Source organism: Melospiza georgiana, chromosome 21 (assembly GCF_028018845.1).
Source record: "Melospiza georgiana isolate bMelGeo1 chromosome 21, bMelGeo1.pri, whole genome shotgun sequence".
NCBI lineage: Eukaryota > Metazoa > Chordata > Aves > Passeriformes > Passerellidae > Melospiza > Melospiza georgiana.
Genome location: NC_080450.1, coordinates 10,475,460 through 10,488,220, shown reverse-complemented (window position 1 = coordinate 10,488,220; position 12,761 = coordinate 10,475,460). Strand labels below are relative to the sequence as shown.

The 12,761-nt window shown below is 47.0% G+C and overlaps 1 protein-coding gene across 13 annotated transcripts in view; it reads right to left on the bottom strand.

Annotated features, from left to right (window-relative positions):
- CACNA1G (calcium voltage-gated channel subunit alpha1 G) overlaps positions 1 to 12,761 on the bottom strand; it is a 148,418-nt gene that overhangs the window by 66,004 nt on the left and 69,653 nt on the right. For all 13 annotated transcript variants that reach the window (XM_058038608.1, XM_058038616.1, XM_058038617.1 and 10 more), the window contains exons 11-12: positions 1,671 to 1,822; positions 953 to 1,138 (exon numbers count right to left, since the gene is read on the bottom strand). In XM_058038608.1, coding sequence (XP_057894591.1) covers positions 953 to 1,138; positions 1,671 to 1,822 — 338 coding nt within the window. The remainder of the gene's footprint in view (positions 1 to 952; positions 1,139 to 1,670; positions 1,823 to 12,761) is intronic.

Below are 12,761 nucleotides of genomic sequence, written 5' to 3'. Positions count from 1 at the left end.
GATCACGCAAATCAGTTGTGAATTTAGGTCAAATCTGTCAAGGAGTTTCAACCAAAAAGTATGCCTGCTCCTTGTTTTTCTTCTGCTTCATTTTTTGGAAGTCAAAACACTGTCTTTCAACATTTTCTAAACAAAATGTTTTGACTTTCTGTTTTGCAATGACACATTTTCAGCAAAATATGCTTCAACTGAATTAGGAAGACAAAAAGGGTTTCTGTGAAATGCCTGAATAAGACATATCAGGGGACTCGAAACAGCTTTTTCAATTTTGACAGAAGAACAGAATACCTTTCATTATGGATAGATACTAAAAGAATAATCTGCTTTTCCCTGCTCTCTGCTAGTAACCTGAATAATCAAATTATTTACAGCTCTACTGAGTACCACGCCTGCAAATGGCAGTTTTGGAGTCTCACTGGAAGAAGGGACATTATACCCTGGAAGAGACTGTCTCTCTTCGGCCTTCCCAGTGCCTGCATTGCTCAAACACCACAGCTGGCTGTAGAAAGAGAACAACTCTTCTCAACTCTTCTCAAAATCTAAAAATACAGAGCTACCCCAACGGTGTTTCTAACATTTCTACTTGTCTGAAGATGAGGCCATGAAAAAGCACAAGCACCACCATGACATTCCTTTAGGAATATCATCCTCTTCTTGGCAATATTTTTATCACCAAGCTTTCTGATAGTTGGTAAGCAACGGGATTGCCGTCTTGTGGTGATGTCAAGGAATCATCCAGCCTGAAAGATCTTCTTTGTAAACCATTTTGCAAAGAAATCTCATCTGGCTGACTGAGAGAATTTAGGGCAGCAAACCACAGCCAGCAGTGCTGCTCCTGGGACCGTTCAGCTCAGCCACATTCTGGCACGGACTCTGCCGCCTCCTCATCCCACCACAGGATCCCATCTAAAAACCCAGAGCATGCTCAGGACAGGGAACTGGAAACACTCACCTAAAGATGAAGATGAAGAGCATCAGCAGCATGCAGAAGGTGGCCACATTGTCCATGGTCTTCATGAGGACGACGAGCTGGCGTTGCAGCGCCGGCATGAAGCGGACGAGCTTCAACACGCGCATGAGGCGGAAGGTGCGCAGGACCGAGAGCCCCCCGCCCTGCTGGCCCACGATCTCCCACACGCTGAGGAGGACAGAAAATGTCAATGCAAGCTGACAGACAGAGCCTAATTGTAAAGGCCCAGCGGAGGGGCAGGGAAGGGAAGGTAAAATTCAGAGAGAAGAGAGACGGAAAGTGGGCAGAGATGTGATGCCAATGCTCGTAGAGATCTGGACTCTGTCCAGGCTTGCAAAGAGCAGAGCCCTACTTGAATGTCAAAAATACGCCTAGAAATCAGTGACTGCAGCTGCAGGGGCAATTATAGCCTTTGCATGTGCCAAAAAAACAGAGATACTTAATTGGGCACTGGTTGTGCCATTTGGATCCCAGACTGTCCCAGGACATTGGGACTGATAGCTTTCTGCTTGAGCCTCTCTCTAAAATGACCGTAAAATAATCCCAAGATATGTATTAGCAATCGTGCCTAAGTGCATTAATTAGAGAGAGAAGTGTAAAGTGTCACAGGAAGGTATTTATGCCAACTCTCCATTACTTTCTGTTTAATTAAACACCCAAATGAGGAGAAGCACACATAAAGAAAGCTCAAGGTTTGTACCTAATCACCACAATGATCCCATCAAAGATGTTGTATGGATTCTTAATGTAGCCAAAAGGACCATAAACAAGGACTTTCAACAGCATCTCCAGGGCAAAGAGGCTTGTGAAGACAATGTTGCTGATCTCCAGGGCATTGGTAAGTTCCTCCGGCTGGGGAAAGAAGAGGAGGAAATTGAAAAAACAAACAGCCAGCTCCATATCCAAAAATCACACGTGAAAACACAACAAGCCCCGATACTACAAGTGCAAGAATACTGATGCTAATGATGTGGTGAGAAAACAGCAATAGCTCACTCAAAGCCCAGGAGATGGAAGGAAAATACTTTCAGAGTGTTTAAGGTTTAGAAGTCCATTGTAAATTCAGCTGGTAAATCAGGACACGGACTTCACGTTAATCAGAGCTTTAGTACCACCTCAGGAGGTTCAGGCAGAAGGTGCATGTACTGAGGCTTAATGCTTTGACATCCCCCACACTGATTCTCCTTATGCAGAAGGGAAAGTCAGGCCATTTTCTCACATAAATATCCCTTTAGGGCCTGTCTTTTTATTTAGTAGCTCATCAAAAGATTTGAGCCAAGATTTTTAAAAAGCAGAGATCTGAGGTGATATAGCCAGAATGGCTCAAAAAAAAAATCTCATTACTCAAAAGAAATCTCATTATCAAGTGGCTCCAAATCTGCAACTGAGGAAGGGCCCAATGCTGGCATTCCAGACAGGCAATCTGAAAATAGAGGAATGAAAAAACCACAAAAACTTATCAAACAGACCCCTGGTAGTCCTAGACCTAAATTAATACCTTTAATGTTTTTTTAGCATGTTTCACAGAGGGTTCCCAACAATGCCTGCAGATGCCCAGTGCTTCAGTTTCCCCAGCAGGTGGGCAGGCATTATTGGAAAACAAAGGGCAGAAGACAAATCCAGTGGTGTAGTCAGTGCGGGATCAGTCAGTGGCAAGGACAGAATCACCACACAAGATCACTTCCCCCCATTTAACCCCAAGACACAGTTGCAGCTGCTTGTTTCTGCTGAAAGGCTTCATTAAAACCAGAAGCTGACATCCTGCTGGCAGGTGGTGGTGGGGTCACATCAGCAGCGCTAAGGCGGCGCAGGGCCGTGGGCTGGCACAGCTCACCTCACACCTCACACCTCACACACAGGGGCTGCTAGCTGCCCCTGGGCTAGTTTGGCACTGGCTGGTCTAACTTATAGCCACCGATGTGGTTTTAGATGCCTGGACGATAACCATGGTGGGTTATGGCCAGATGTGCATACAGAAGACAATGTGCAACACATGCAGTTGGCAGCACCTTCCACTTACATGAAAGACATTCATGACTGGCCAAAAACTTCCTGTGACAGACCAGGAGCTGCCACATCACAGCACAGGCTGTAGGGTTTGACTTGAGGTGACCCAACCCTGACATGATGGCAACCACGAGAGCAGAGACCTCAGGGGCAGGGTCAACACTTGGTCAACCGTGCTTCAGAGTCTCAAAAAACTACAGTGACCAAGGGGTTCATAAATACATGCTGGCAAAAACCACAGATAAATCCATGGAAGCATTCAAATATTTGTTTCCAAGAGTTAAACTACCCAGGTCCAGCCTTTGCAGCTCAAGTTCCTCCAACCCAGCTTGAGGGTAGATGGGGACACAAATTGGTGCGATGTTATCTCAACATAGTGGTGAATCCCTGAGGACTTGCACGGATAATATCCCTGCACGGATATTGGCAGGAGCTTGTGATGACACAGGATAGCAAAGCAGGAAACAGCAGCATTTAAAAGAAAATGTAATAAAAAAGTAAAAAAAAGAGGGTGTTGAACACAACTTATACCTCAAACATCCTTGCTGAAGAACAGATCCCTTGGCTAGAGTTTGCCAAACACATCGTGCACACAGCCCAAATCATCTGCCACTGATCTACCGCTAAAATACAAACGCGGCAGCTCCCAATATTAAATTCAGCCATGGTTTAATGCCGTAATACCTATGGGAACACTCAGACACAGGGTAATAAATAGGCCAAGAACTTATATGTCAAGCTGCACCTCAGGACAATTTGAAATAGCTACAATTCTACATTACTCACAAAAAAATGCCAACTCATTCATGAGTGCCTCAGTGCTGAGGCTCTGTGCTGTTATTAGCGATACTGCAGTGATACAGCTGGAAAGGAGATGTGTTCCTGGAAGCTTTCCTTCCCATCCATCAGCACCACTAATCTGGACCCTGAAAGGTGATTTCCACCCTCTCTTCCCCTTCTGCAGTGGTACAGTGAAATCCAACTGGAGCCACAGGCACAACCCTCGCCCAACATCTCCCAGAGTCACAACATCCCTTCCTCGTGGGGGCTGACATGGAAAATCCAACAGCCCTGGAAAGGGATGACATGTTAATAGCATGGATTAATGAAACTTTGGACTTCATGGGCACTTTCTAGTCAGAGATGTTGGAATGTGCAAATCCAGATGGGAGGTGCTGGCAGGGCATAGCTGGGCGATGTGGGAAGGCAGAGGGGGAGCAGCACTTACATTACAACGCTCCCAGATCCTCAGCACACACTGCAGGGGCTGTGACCCTTCTGGCCCATGAAATTTCCCTCCCAGACCATCCAGCTCAGGAGATATCCAACACCCAAATAGCCCTGGCAGTGGCTTGTGAGGGCTATGGGTCAACCTGTGCTGGCATAGCAGCAAAAAATGTACCTGCCTCCCATTACTTCACCCCAAAAAAGTTGCCTGCCCTCCTACTCCTCCTCCACACACTCTTTTCCACTTCTCTTGCAGGAAACAGTTTTCAATATCTGAGACACGGGGCAGACATAATAAAAATGAAGAGCGGGTACTCCTGAACCAGAGGTGAGAATTAATTTCCAAAAAACTAATTGGTCAAACTGGATTGAAAGAGAAAGGGAAAACTTCCATGTCATCCATCCAGGAAAAGAGAAGAGAAGATCCAGAGCAGCCTGGAGCTCTGCTGGTGTGGTAAGTTGAGCATCTACTGGAAGAACATCCCACTATGACCTGGCTGAAATCCACTGAGTTATTATTTTGCCTCGGGAAACCACACATCCCTAAACAGATGAGATGGGGTGATGCAAATTACTTGGGGGATTTCACCACCATCTGTGAAGCAGGGCATCCCCTCAAGACCCTCAGTCCCACTCAGGGGTCCCCAGGGCAGCCCATGAGTCCCCTGAAGCAGCTCATCATCCCTTTCAAGGGACACAGAGCTGCAGCTGGTCCATGGGGGACCCCTGCCATGACACCACTGGGATTTATTTGTACCAAGAGAGGGGGGCTGTGATCATGATCCTGCCCCGGGGAATCTCAGCCAGGCTGTGGGGATTCAAACCCTTCTAAGAATGCCAGCTATGGGATTTTCATCCAGCCATAGATGTATAAGATAATAAGATTTTTTATAAGATGCTTCTACTCTAGAGAAATCACAAATATGTCTGAGACCTCTTTCCTGAGACATCATTATAGTACAGCAGGAACAGGATTTTCTCTCCCATGGGAATTGAAATTATCAATCCATCCCAGACAGGAATTCAAAATTTCAGACTTGGGAAACTAAGACACAATGCACAAAATCTTAGAGGTTCTTCCCACTATTTCACTCTCCATTCCTTTATCCCTTTGCTCTCTACTGTAAATCAACCAAAATTAAAAAAACATAAATAAAAGTCAGCTTGAAGAAGAACATGGAACTTTTTGTTCCCCAACTGTCATTGGGAAACCAATGGGAACCATTAGGGAGCTAACCCCCCAGCTGGACATTTCAAACACCTCAGACAAAAAACTCCAATAAAGTTGGGGGGTTTTTGAGGCCAGTCCATTGAAACTGCTCCTCTCCCACAAACAGCTTCAGATGTGATAAACTGCCATTTTCTGACAATAACTGTCTAATCAAAACACTATCGACCAGCTCTAGACAGGAGGTACCTGAGAGACTGGCACACAACCAGCTCCATGGATCCTCCCTGGGCTGGGAGGAAAACAGCTGGCAAAATCACTCAGATTTTCTCTCTGAGGGCCACAACACAGCAGCTGGGGGAAGTAACATCCTTCCTTTGGCTAAATGATATATTGTGGGGGGGAAAAAACCTTCCAGGACCACCCTAAAAAAGACATTTTTCAGGAAGCAGAAACTGAGGTGCAGAGCCTGGGGTTTCTATGCAGCACGAAGCCTCTGCCCACCACCCCCATTACAGCACAGCTGCCACAGCCTCAGCTTCTCCATTAAAAGAAGAGTCTGCTAATTCTCTCATCAGTAGCAGCAGTGCCTAATTAAAAGGAAAGCATCCTATGATTAAACAAGCAACACACAGAAAGAGCGAGATCCAAGTGTAATTCAACTGTGGTACAAAACACCAGCTCTGCCGATGAGCCCTCAGTAAATACTGAATTTTGTTTACAGGACATCTTGCTTTGCTGGACACACAGATATGTTGTCCTGGATAAATCATTCCCTGTTAGCCTTCTGTTTGTGTAGTGTCGATTTGTTGATGTACCAAACAGCACACTGACAAGTTGTGGCAGCACAAGAAATCAGAGCAGACAGGGCAGTGCTGCTCAAAAAAACCACGGAGCATTGCTGGGGCAGCAGGAGGATGTGAGCCTGGGCACCCACCCAGAGCTGATCCTGCCTGGCAGGAGGAAGGACGGGCAGCCAGGAGGGCACGCTCCCTGCACCCTGTCTGCAGCAATCAGGCAGGGCTGTCTGGCACCAGCCAGGGCACTGCCAGGGGGGACGGCAGAAAGCAAGGGAAGCTGTCCCCAGAGTGCCTCAAGGGATATCTCAAAGCTGGACCAGCACCTTGCCCTTTTTTGGCACTCAGAAATAGGCTGAAATGCCCTTCTTTCTCTTTCCCCCCCCCCCTATTCTCAAAGTTGAGTAGAAGCTCAATGGCAGAAGTGACACATTCCATTTCTGTGTGGGCACATGCCTCCTCTCCCTGCACGCAGGGCTCCAAGGTGCTGCTCAGCAAGCAAGGCTGTGGGCACTGAGTAGGGAAGAAGGCCATGCCAACCCCAGGGTCTGTGTTCCCCAATTTCTGTAATTTCCCCTGCTGCTGCATGAAGTGCAACCAAGTGCCCCGGCAAACAGTGCCCTACAAGGCTTCCAACTCCTGCCTTCCTCCAGCTGTGACCCATTTAGGGCACAGGGTCTTCATCATCATCACCATCAGACCTGCACCCAGTGCCGTGGTATGGCTGGCACATATCCATCCCTCCCACACTCCCCTTGTCCAGACAATGAGCTCCAGGATGCAGGCAAGCCTGATCGTGTCCAGCCCCTGGTCCTGGGATGCCAACACAAAAGAACAGAAGCACCCCAGGGTCTTTCCTGTCTGTCTTGCTAACATTAAAACAGAAAAACCCACTCTGTCTCACCACAGCGCAGAGCGAGGGATGGGACGACCAGCCAGGAGGCAGATCCCTCCTGATCCCAAGGGATATCTTTGAGATATTGCTCTGCTGCTGTGAGAGTATCCAGAAGACCGTGAAAACTTCCAATCCATTCAAACTGCTGCAAGAATAAGACCTTTCTGAAATCATTACCATGGCAACTAGGAAAAATAACACAGAAAGAAAATAGCGACCTCAGCTATTTCACAGGAAACACCAACAACATTTTACTGACTCATCACTTGCAGATTTCTAATATATATACATAAGAAAGAAAATCAAATGGGTCACACAAAGATAGGATTTTCAACTTAACATTGCTCTGTTAAGATCCTCTCCACCCTCCCTGTGGGTGCAGACACACACCAGGTCCAGCCCAGAACAGAAGCCAGACCACAAGTCCTGGGGCAAAATGCAAGAAATTCTCACCAACAGAAGCAGCTCTTAATTAACAAAATGAGGTGCCCTGTCTTTGCCCTCTCCCACGCTCAGTTCCCCATGACTGATAGCTCATGGCTGTGTCCTCATTCAACCCACAAGCCTTCTCCATGCACTGCCCCTATCATATCCACATTAACCCCTTGTATCAGTGCACCCACTGAGCCACGACCATCCAAAATACCACTTCAGCTCCCTTCAGTAAATACAGCTCCTGTTGGCTCAGGAGCTGCTTGTGACTATAAATAGAAACTCAATCCACACATATTTTCAGAAGTGACATTCATTGTCTTTGGGGTTCCTTCAAAGGTATCAGGCTTTAATGACTGTCCTGTGTCCAGCAGAGCAAACCTGAGCCATGCTTAATCAGGGTATGATAAGCTTTGTCTACTTGTCCTTTGCCAACTTGGTTAAAGAAAACAATTCAGAAAGTAGGAGGATTGCAGCAGGTTTTGCTCTGCTCCTCCTGGGGCTGGGGACATGGAAAAGGACAGCGTGCTCACTGCTCAGTGGGCTGGAGGACTGCTGGGATGTTCAGGATTTATAGGCATTTATTATAAGGAAATGACTTTTCAGACAAGTTAACAAGTCCAGCTACATCCCTTCACTGCATGGGAAAGAAGGATTTGCTTACAGGCTGAATGGAGGCTGAATATTTCATGCCACAGCAAGTAATGCTGTAAGAAAGGGAGGAAAGCAGCTTTCATTTCAGAGAAATCAGAGCTGTCTGCACAGGAGGGATTCCCCTTCCATCCCTTCTGCTAATCTTCTTGTCTTCCACTCAGCCTCCCCCATTTCTATCAACAAGTGTCCCTTCCCAGCCCACATCCGCAGAGAGAAGGAGCTGAGTCCTGTGGACATGGAACCTCCTGGTGCAAGACCTTCCTCTCCAACATGTCTTTGTTGAGGAACCATGGCAAAAAACTGAATTCCCTGGCCCCTATTGCCATACAGGGCACCTGTCTCCCTGCTCCCACCTGTCTGCCTTGAGAGTGGGGTGCAAACAAGGGAATGAGCCCCAGATTTGATGGAGAATTTCATCGACCCACCCTGAAGGGACCTTCCATGGACCATGGCTGCCCAGACCCATTAACAGGGCCTGCAGACAACATCCTCCTCCACCAAGTCCTGCAGCTGGGTTCTCGTTATTGCTCTCAGGAGGGACAGCATATAATCTTGCCTGGATTCCTTATCTCTCTCTGCTTGAGATTTCTGGACGAGCATTATCCCAGAAAATGCAAGAAAAACATGAACCAGCTCATCCCTCTGCCCAGGTTTCGCAGGAGCTTAAAATGAACAAAAGCTGCATTTCTACTTGGTCACACCTTGTAAGTACTTAAGATTTAAAGCCCTCTATTTCTGGTTAATCTAAACCAAGTTTGAAACTTATCTCCCTATTAGTACTTGAGAAGGGACCAGGGGGAGGGAGGAAATAAAAAGAGGGAAAGAAAAATGCTGTCACTGTAGAGCTCCTGCACAGTTCTGCTGAACCTGGATTTCTGATGCTGGTAACACTATCTCTAATGCTGACAGACATCCATGGGGGAAAAGCCACTCATTTCCTAACATCAGCAAAAAACCAATTATAACAAAGAGCTGAAATTCAGCAGAGATGAGGGAAAAACCACTCGGCTGCTGCCCCCATTCCTGCTGGGGCTGAGCAGGGTGGGAATGGGCTCTGTGAGGACGTGAGTGACAGCAGGGCAGAGTCACGGGTGCCAACAGCACTGGGACAAACCTCTACCAGGAGAACTAAGGAAAAATACGGACTGATCCCTGGGAAAACACCAACAACCAGAAGTGCTTACAGATGAAAGCGCTTGTGGTGCAGGCTGAGGGTGCTACAGATGCTCTAGCTGAATTTCCTGGATCCCACCCAAGGGGAACAACCACAATAATCAAAGAAGGAATAGAAAGAAACGCCTGACTATCTGCATAGAGCAGCAATTTTTCATCCATACAGGGATGAAGCAAGTTTTGAAAGTGCACATCATTCTTCCATTTCACCTAGCTGGAGTCTCTTCTCAGTGCTGCCTGGGCAGAGATAACAGGAGGCTATGGATGGCAGCTGAAACAACAGCTGTAATGATAGGATCTAAGGTAGCCCAAGTATTTCCAGTCTCTGAACTAAATTAACAGGAAAGAACTGACACTTATGGTTCCCCAACCAGGGAGCTGAAGAAAACTTCAGCAGGTGCCAAGGAATCTATATAGGCTCATCCCTAAAGCACACAGAGAACTGATTTATCTGATAAAAAATATAACCTTCCCAGTTACATGAAATCCCATTTAATTTTCAAATAATTCATTCTCCAGAACCAGGATAAAGTCTGCTTTGTAGTCAGTCATTTTTTAATGACTAAGAGGACCATGACATTTTTTATCCCTGGAAGAGCTTCACAAGCGGGTCAATTAAAACATCTGACTTTCTACAAGACCTCAGAAACCCTTCCAATCCCCAAGAAGCAGAAGAACCCCCAAGGTCCATAAAAAGAATTACCCCCACTAACAAATAGAAAACTTGGTTTTTAAGTCGGTAATCCTAGCGATTAACAGCTCTGATGTCTTCCATTAGCGTTGGATGATGACTCCTCTAGTCTCCAACAACAAGCCATTAATAAGAGTAATTTCTGCATAAGCAGGAGCTAATTGAATACAGTGTGTGCAAACCCATAGGGCACTGCATTTGCCTGCTGTGGGAGTGCCCCTTGCAGCTGGAGTGTCGAGGAATTACGTTGATGGTAGCTCCAAGCCCTATGTTGGGCAAAGCCAGCAGACGCTGAGCTGCCAAGGCTTTGACTGCTTGGCTAAGAGCAGCTGGCACAGGGCTGGAGAGAAGTGCAATGGAGTTAAATAGAGATGTGGGATGTGCACTTCAGTGGAAGTGGAGATACCTCTACAGGAAGAGAAGGCAGTGCATAAGCACGAGGCCTTGTGAGCTCCTGGGAAGAGCCCTGGGCAGATGGAGGTTTTCCAAGGAAAGGCTGTTTCATTGATTCAGGCATGCACACACCTGTGTAAGTGCCATTCTAAAACAAAGTCTTATGAATCAGACTCATATGAGGAAGTATCAAATGAGAAATTTCACCACAAAGCTGGTCTGTACCATTCAGTTGGAGTGAGACAGCCAAGGTATAGGGTTAAGGAGTTCAGCACCAGTTTGCATCAGTGTGTGATGCAGAGAGCCCCCGGAGCAGCACCAGCTGGGACATGGACATGGGACAGGTCTTTGAGTCCCTGCACTCACAGGAAACAACTCAGAAGACATGCAAGAGACACCAGAAATATTTTACAAAACAAAAGGATTCCCTTCCTTCCTGACCTGGGGACCCGACACAAATCCATGCACATCAAAGAAGCCACAGTATGTGTGCCCTGGATTGACCTGGCATGGAGCCACAGAGGCTGGAAGGGACACGGTGCTGTCCATCCACAGCTGCCAATGCAGCCGGACAAGGGTGAGCTGCAACCAGTCCCCACACATCCCACAGCCTCCTCAGGAGCTGAACCAGCACTGGGCAAGATCTCCTTTTAGGATATAGGGATGATCAAAGGAGCAGCCTCCACACATCTGACAAATCTGCAGCTGCCATCTACCAACAGCAAAATATTCAACTGGGCTTGAAACTGGTGGGGATTGGGATGCTCTTGACCACCAAGTCCTGGGAGCAAAGTACTTGTCATCCCAAATATGCCCTTATCTTTGGAGGCAGTGCTCATCCAGGGATCCAGACCTGCTACTCTCCAGTCTGCCCAGAACTTTGCACACACAGGCACCCTGAGACCTGGGCACCAACCTGTCACAGCCCCACTGCCCAGTTCCCTTACACCATTTCTCCATGGAACAATCCAATTTTCCTCCCACATGGAGAAATCAATCAGTGGGTGTTATGACAGCTAATAATTTCCAGCTACCTTCTTCCCTGCACATTGAATTCAGGCAAAAGCAGAAGTACATAAATACCATTTGGGTGACTGTTATTAATACTTGAACCTGCAGCCTAATGGTTGCTCCATGCTGGCAGGTTTTCTAACTGTTCACCTCCCCTCTCCATCATACTGGATATCTAAAAATTTAATGTTCTTTGATGCTGATTAAGACAACCCTCTTGTTCTCAAGCCTTGACTGTTTACATAAATAGATACTTTAATGCATTTTGCCAGCAAGGTTTCCTTTGACTCCTTGGCACAGATGGTTGCTATTTCCATGCTGCAGCAGCTATTAGATCGTAATGTTAACAGTGACAACTCTACATCATCTGTACCCTGCTCCCTCCCCTGCAGCAGGATGTACCAGGAATTCAGCCTGAGATACTGCCATGGGCTTAGGCTGCTCCTGTTTCCTGCAGAAGGGATTTGCCCACCTTGGCTTCGGGCACTGTGGCTCTGTGGATCCCTACAATAGGCTGCTGTAGCCCAGGGGTCCTCCAATGGCTGCACTCATGCTGGGGACACGTCAGGCATTTCCCCATCCCACTTCCTTGAAGAACTGCCTCCCATGGATAATGAGCTTTTCTCCTTGGGTGCTGTCCCAGAGAGTCATTCACCCTTGTCACCTCTTCAATTCGATCTTAAAAATCAACAAAAGGCTCCCCACGGGTCTAAACCAATTCTTCCTTCCTTTCAGAGACACCAGGGTTTTGGATCAATCTAGATCCAAGTCCACACAAGACCCAGGCAGGGATTTGAACCCATTGCAGCTTTGGGGAGGCCAGTGAAGGACTCTCCAGTCTCTTTCTTGTTAACAATGGCAAAACACCGCAGAGACAGCGACTGAAATTCAAGGGCTATTTAAACAAAAGAATATGTAGGGTATAGTTCATACAATGCGAGTTCAGACAAGGAAACTCAGAACAGCCAGGAAGCTCAATGTGAACCAGATTTTAAAAACAAAAACAAAACCCCCAAAGCCCTTCCTCAAGGAAGCCCTCGCTGAATTCTTTCCCCTACTGAGGAGTCCAACATCACGCCTCATACTAAAGCCTTTGCTTTTCACTCCAAGAAAGGAGTTGGAGGAAATAAAGGAAAATAAAAGCAGCATATTATGGAACAGAGCCTGGCTTACAGCCAGGGTGGGGGGGAAAGCAGCACAGAAACCCTCTGGTTTAGCAGCACATTTTACTCCTGCTCTGTGGCAGAAAAATCTTTTGCTAAGCCGCAGCTGTTTGAACCCACAGCGCTGCAGAGGCTCAGCTTCCTTAAGGCGAATCAGTCAATTGGTTCAACAGTGTACTT